This window comes from Lolium rigidum, chromosome 7, assembly GCF_022539505.1.
Source record: "Lolium rigidum isolate FL_2022 chromosome 7, APGP_CSIRO_Lrig_0.1, whole genome shotgun sequence".
NCBI classification, from domain to species: domain Eukaryota; kingdom Viridiplantae; phylum Streptophyta; class Magnoliopsida; order Poales; family Poaceae; genus Lolium; species Lolium rigidum.
Genome location: NC_061514.1, coordinates 242,042,556 through 242,049,739, shown reverse-complemented (window position 1 = coordinate 242,049,739; position 7,184 = coordinate 242,042,556). Strand labels below are relative to the sequence as shown.

The following is a 7,184-nucleotide window of genomic DNA, read 5'->3' as shown; positions in this document are numbered from 1 at the left end:
CGCTGCTCTTCCCAGTAAACAAAGCAACAGACGGCAATGCCGACGCAAATCTCACTAGTTCTTGCCAGTAGCCAAGTAGAGAAATGGCCCACGTCCACAATACCACATCCCGGCATACATAAACATAGTACAAACCACAGGAAATTTAAGCAGTACGAGGGAGCAACATAAAATGCGATGCATATCAAATCCAGAAATAAAACAGTAGTAGATGCAAGGTTCAGGCGGCGAAAGATGGTGGGATCCTGAATGCATCAGTCACAGCACGATGGGGTCAGAGGCCACGGACCCTTTACCACCTTGGTGCTTGAACCTCTTGACCTGCACGCAGCGTCGGTTGCTCCTTCGGAGCCCGCCGCCTCGTCCCTCAGCATAACGTCGCGGTCGCTTCCGCCCTTGGTGGCCTCTCTCATCCTCATCCTCCTCGCTGCTCTCGCTCCCTTCCGGTGCCTCCTGTTCCCCAGGCGTGCCAGAAGCGTCTCCCACATCCTCTTCTCCAGGTGTGCCAGAAGCGCCCCCCACCTCCTCCTCCCTCGGCGTGCCACAACTTGCCGGCGTAGGATGATCGCTGCTGGTCTGCATCGCTTCATCAGGCACATGCTCCGTCGCTGGGCTACCTGTTGTGTCGGTGGCTGCTTGTTCGCACGCTGGTATGACAGGAGGGTGTGGTGCAGTCAACTCACGTTGTGAGGTCCCCCCACCTTGAGCATCAACGGCCACATTGCCTTCCTTCAAGTGGGAGGCTTTGAGCAGCTCACGGTTCCGACCATCCTCCGCCTCGCTGCACTTGCTCAGCCTCCATTCGACTGCCTCCTCTTCCCCAGGCGTGCCAGACATGTCCCTCGGGATGTCACAGCATTCCAGAACGGGTTGATCGCTGCAGTTCTGCGTCCTTTCATCAGGCACAGGCTCCGGAGCTTGGGCCATCGCTGGGCTACCCGTTGTGCCAGCGGCCCCTTGTTTGCCCGCCAGTATGGCAGGAGGGTGTGGTGCAGTCAACTCAGGTCGTGAGCTCACCTCACCTCGAGAATCGACGGCGACATTGCCTTCAGTCAAGTGAGAAGCCGAAAACCGGAGACGGGCGTGACTGAGAGGAGAGGCGTTCGGCTTCCGGGAGCCAACGCCTGAGTGGTGGATGCCGGGAGAGTAGGCTTTTGTTTGGGGAGTGTGCACCCCTTGTTGCCGTGATGCCGTTATCGGCGTTGTAACGTTGCCATTCTTGGCTCTTCTTCTATAAATGTTAATGCGCCTCCCAGGATCCATTCTCAAAGAAGATGCCTCGCGTAGGTCACGGATCCGAGCATTGTCCTCCTCCTCGCTGCTCTCTCTCCATTCAACTGCCCCCTCTTCCCCAAGCGTGCCAGACACGTCCGCCACATCCTGCTCCCTCGGCGTGTCACGGCATTGTGGCGCAGGTTGATCACTGCCGTTCTGCATCCCTTCATCAGGCACAGGCTCCACAGCCTGGGCCACCGTTGTTTCGTCATCTGTTCTGCCAGTGGCCGCTTGTTTGCAGGCTGGTATGACAGGAGGGTGTGGTGTAGTCAACACAGGCTCTGAGGTCCCACCACCTCGAGAATCGGCATTGCCTTCCTTCAAGTGAGCAGCCTCGAGTAGTTCACGGATCCGAGCAAACGACGTTGCTACCTCGCTGCGAAATGACTGTGGCTCGAGAAATCGCATTATGGTTCCAAACTCCTCCTTGATACTCTCCACCTACAGTTACATGGAAAACAGCAAATTCACTTAGGTTATGGACAAAGTTAGCCCCCATATGCATTTTCCTTTATGAACTATAGCTTACCACTTTCTGCAGATCGAGATAATGAAATTCCCGTGACATGCTCGCTGCGGTGAAAACACCTTCAGTAGTAGTACAAGTAGCGGGAACTGTTGTATGATCGTGGCGAGTTGCACAGATCAATTGCTCGAAATGTTTGATCTCCGATGCATACTCGAGGCTCCAATCCACTGATGCATTCCACTGATGTCGTTGGAGCCCACAAACATCATTGAGCCGATACTGTTCTTGACCAAACTGACAAGCAAACCGATCTGGGACATATACTTCCCTCACGTTAAAGTTGATCAGCCATGTTCTGGAGCAGCAGACTTTATCAGGTGCAGCACAGATGTTGGGAATGGATGCAGGATCCATGTCCTTGTAAGGTTCCCAGTTGACCTATTAAATCACATATTTTGTATGGTCAAATTCAAATGGCAAGTAACAAAGGGTAAAGTACGGCTGTGAATAACGAAAAGGTAGACTCACATCCATACGCCGTAGATGACTGAAAGCTTTTCTGATATCTGAAACTTCCTTTGCCGGGTGGGTGACTGTGTGCCGTGCCCACCTGCACACTCGTGGGAAGGCGTGTGCTGGAGCACCATCGTAAACAGGGCGCATTGCTGGAATATACTCATATATCCATCCCTTTGTAGAAACCCAAAAATACATTAGAAAATTTCCTTACTGGAATAGTGTCACAACTCAGAACAACTCGATTTTCAAACAGAATTCTAGAACAGGGAAGGATTTTATTATGTACTATCCTCCAATGCTTGTTTTTTTATCAATTCTCGTTCTCCTGATGAATTCCTTTCTTATTTTAAGAAGTGTCAACCATTAGCAACTTCATGAACTCTTAAACAACACGCAACAACGCAAACTTTATAGGCGCCCTGTACATCAGTACATGAGATTAGATCACATTTTCCTCTTTCTGCTCTTATTTGTCTGTGCATGTAACATCATCGCTGTTCACAAAAACCTACTCCGTATTATAAATTTTCTTCAACAACGCTGGAATATATTAACACATTCACCCTGACCACTTTGCAGGGACTCAAAATACATTAGAACAGTTTTCACAATGTAACAGTAGAGTTTGTGAAGAAAAAAGGGAAAGAATTTTATTCTTTCCAACCATCCAATGCATTTTATCAATTGTATTACTCCAGCTGTAATCCTTTCTTGTTTTAACAAGTGTTAACCTCGGAAACATCAAACAGCGAAAAATTTATAGATGCTTATATATATGAATGTCTTTGGATTGCATATCACTTCAGCTTTTCCTGCTCATACCTCCCTGCATGTCTAGAGTTCTTTTTAGCCTGCGGTAATATTAGATTACTGACCGTCGCTCAGTTGGCTAGAGGCAATGGGTGCAGGCCCAGCACACCCGTGTTCGAGGCTTGGCCTCCGCATGGTGTGTACTCACGATTATCTTATTATTTAAAAGCCACCAGTTCTAGTGCCTGTTGTTTTTTTTAGTCTACGGTACATTATCACTTGTTTCTGATAAACCTAACGCTGACAATTTTATTCAACCGATAAGAAAAAACATTTTGTTTAACTGAGAAAACTTTAGAAAGTTCCATAGAATTGGAAGAAAATTTGCTCTTCTAAACTGAAGTGCGATTTCTCCCTGATTAATGAGCGTTCACATACCATGAGCAGAGTGGCGCTGCCGAATAGCTTTTTTCTGGAGGTCGACATCGCTGTAGAGAGAGCCCTGTAAAGGTGAGCAAGAGCAGCAGCGCCCCATGCGTATCCTCGTATTTCCTCGAAGTCCGACAACAGTGGCAAGTACTTTGGGGAGACGTAGCCCCTCTCTTTTTCCGAAAACAGAGTTGCTCCAATCAAGTACAATAGATAAGCTCTTGTGCTGTACACAATTTCTTCATCAGTGGGATGCTCCGAGAGCTGGCTAAACTTGGAGAGTAACCAAGTGAGCTTCACACGACTACCCCTGCAGTGGGCGGAACCAGGAACTTGACCCAAGTATTGCAAGAAAAGCTGTTCTGACGACATGTTGAGCACAGCACCGGTGGTCACTACACGGCCTATCACTGGAATCCCCAGTATGTAGGCAGTGTCCCTGAGTGATGGCGCCATTTCAAAGTCATGGAACCTTGCTGTGTTTGTTTCTTTGCTCCACAGCTCGCAGAATACCCTGAGCACAGCGCGGTCAATGATCAGATCTGCCGTGTGTATTAGATTGCCGAGCCCACTGGAATCAACTAACTGTTTCTGCCGTTCGTTCAGCTTCCATGTCTTGAGCTCCTCTGTTGTCTGGCACACTAATAGTTCACGGCTATCCTGCATGATTGAGCATCTAGCATTAGGATTTGAAGATAAATTATAGAGGTGAGAACCAAAGGAAGGTTTGGCAAATTGCTGTCACTTGGTTTGTGAAAATAAGTACCTGATTGCATCTTTTGCCTGTTGGTACTGCCTCCGGGGATTCCATTTAGTCCTGCATAGAGATAAATCACCATAGTTATTTCAAACGAAAAGATACGCGATAAGTGCATGCCAGATTAGTACAATGTGAACTTAATGTAAGATCTAATCAGAGCATACAGGGTCGATTGTTTATATGATTTACTGATAATTTTGTCAAGACTTTGCTCCCCTTCAGTGAACAAAAACATTAACCAACATAGAATCAGCAGATTCAATTTGAAGATGAGTATTGGTTATGGAGATCAGCTAGGAAGCCGGCAGAGAGACGCGAGGAGGAGTTAATAGCCATTTAGCAGAGCGGGCAGTCTCGACTGTGATGTAAACTGTAAAACCTCTACCTTAATGACATGACATGCGATTTTTTGCATGTTCTTGAACAAAAGAATCAGAAGTTTCAATTTTGATAACAACAAACGAATTACTATATATTTTTCAGGATTTTTCCTCGAGCATTCTGAGGTTTTACAGTAAATAGTAACAGGAAGTTGGTAAGAATGTAGGTCCCAGATTTTCAATAGTTTGGCCTTGAGATTGAATATAGTAATCAAACCAATTATTGGAATTTCGAGTGGTAAAAAGGGGAGCAAACACAGATTCTACTCAACAAGAATATGAAATCGGTTGACAAGACAATGTCTTAAAAGAGATGAAAATTCAGAATCACAGAGAAGCAGAAACAACAGCAATGACTCTTCTAAAAGAACTAAAGGGGAAACATTTAGCTAGGAGTTTTCTCCGCCAGAATAGTCAAAATACGAAGTATGCAAAATGACTGATGATTGTATCTTCACAGTGGTATTTCTTGCCGACATTGACAGGCCACAGACACACAAGGTACAAAAGGGCATACTAACTAACCAAACAAAGAATATCATAGTTTTCTGTAGGAAAAAAATATCATAGTTGAAATAAACACAAAGAATGCACTATTAGGAACCATAAGAAAATCCAGCCCTAAATTAACTATAAAATGGAGAAGGGAAAAAAGGCCCCTTAGGTAAGATGATGCTTGTGTCAGATAAGAACATGGTCCAGTCATTTATCACAGCAAAATAAGATGAGAAAGAGGGGGAACAAAATACCAGAGAAACGCGTCTGGCCATTACGGTTCCCCTTCTGGACTGAACATCCGGACCAATTTTTACCTCTCGCTCGCTTCACAACCCAACCCAGAGTTGTGCAGCTTCAGGGAGGGGAAAGATGGGGACAGGACCAAAACCCCAAAAACCCTAATGTCGTGAGGGGAATCGGGATGGAGGCCGGCGATCATTCATGAAGAAGGAATATGTAAGATAAGATCTACAGTGAGGGGGAACTCGAATCGACTCAATCACGAGTTGAAGATGATCCTAGGCGAAAAGAAAGAATGGACTGAAATGCAGAGACAATTAGGAACAGGGGCAGGCTGCCTATAACACGCCACAAATGCATGAACAATCCGTCAAATCACCATGAGAGAGAGAGAGAGGGAGAGAGCGAGAGAGAGCGAACCAGGGTGAATCGCAGGAAGACGAAGACAGTGTAGTCGAGGATGAGCAGCGGATTTTGGGCGCTCTCGTGACTCGTGAGTTCACCGTAGCACTGGCCACTTTGGGAAAGGCTGAACAATGAATGCCCTGCCTGCTCGCGCTGACATGTGGGGGCAAGACGCCTTGTGAAGCCGAAACGTGGCACCGATGACAACATGCAATTTTATTTTTATTTTTTTCGCAGAGGAAGTTGCCATTCCTGGACGCCATCCCTCGCCCACTGGTTTTTCTTTTTTTCTTTGAGACAATCCCTCCCCCACTTGTGTCTCACCCTCACCGGATTGTTGTACCGGGTAAAATCTCTATCTTTATCTCTACTACTTAAAAAGAAGGAACGTGTTTCCCCTTCTCCTCTACTTTCGTCGTCTTTTTAGTTGTTCGTCGTCACCCATCTGGGCTTCGCAGACCTTCGTCCGAGTATCTAGGCCGTGTCTCATGGCTCGCATAAATGGACCGCCAAACCTGTGCTGCACTGAATAAAAGGAAACTAGAATAAAAAAATCTGACACCGAAATCTGAATAAAAGGAAACCAGAATAAAAAATCTCTACTACTTAAAAAGAAGGAACATGTTTCCCCTTCTCCTCTACTTTCGTCGTCTTTTTAGTTGTTCATCGCCACCCATTTGGGCTTCGCAGACCTTCGTCCGAGTATCTAGGCCGTGTCTCATGGCTCGCATAAATGGACCGCCAAACATGTGCTGCACTGAATAAAAGGAAACTAGAATAAAAAAATCTGACACCGAAATCTGAATAAAAGGAAACTAGAATAAAAAAAGGAAACCTGATTAAAATCACATTGAGATCAACATATATACTCTAAAGTTTGGTAAGCGAAATAAAACCTGATGCCTAAAAGATAAATCGAGAGTTGTATATAACTCACAAATGTATACAAGGGACATGTATGCATACCCGTTACAAGCTTGGATTGTAATGACAATTGTCCGACACAAAATATATGTTGTGTCCCATTGAGAAGATTTATCCTGGAAATAAAAGGAAACTAGAATGAAAATATCTGAATAAAAGGAAACCTAATTAAAATCACATTAATCACCTGCCACGGGAAGCTGTCACCATCTTAGGCAGGTAATCTGGGATCTAATGCGCCCCTGATATGCGCCCATGAGTCAATCAAAGTCAAGACCGAGACCTATTTATCATGGGACTAATCGTTCACCTGGGATGAACTTCATAATACCCAGTAACCATGCCAGCGCCACTACAATTTAGCCTCGGACGCGCCTGTTAGAAGAGGATAATGGCCGCAAGACCGAGACCTCGCGAGTTCTACAATCAACCTTTGTAACTTCTTGTTCTCTAACATGTCATCACATTATGTAAATCACATAGCTTAGATGTGTTTCTTTTCTATCTCTGGCATGTTAGTTTCAGAATTGTTGAA

General features: G+C 45.6%; 1 protein-coding gene across 1 annotated transcript; it reads right to left on the bottom strand.

Annotated features, from left to right (window-relative positions):
• Window positions 1-258: 258 nt before the first annotated feature.
• Window positions 259-5,798, bottom strand: LOC124672582. Its single transcript, XM_047208791.1, has 6 exons — window positions 5,741-5,798; window positions 4,209-4,259; window positions 3,452-4,102; window positions 2,273-2,434; window positions 1,805-2,182; window positions 259-1,716 (listed from the first exon to the last, which is right to left on the bottom strand). Exons 2-6 carry the CDS (start codon window positions 4,251-4,253, stop codon window positions 259-261), a joined length of 2,694 nt encoding a protein of 897 aa, XP_047064747.1. The 5' UTR covers window positions 4,254-4,259; window positions 5,741-5,798.
• Window positions 5,799-7,184: the final 1,386 nt, after the last annotated feature.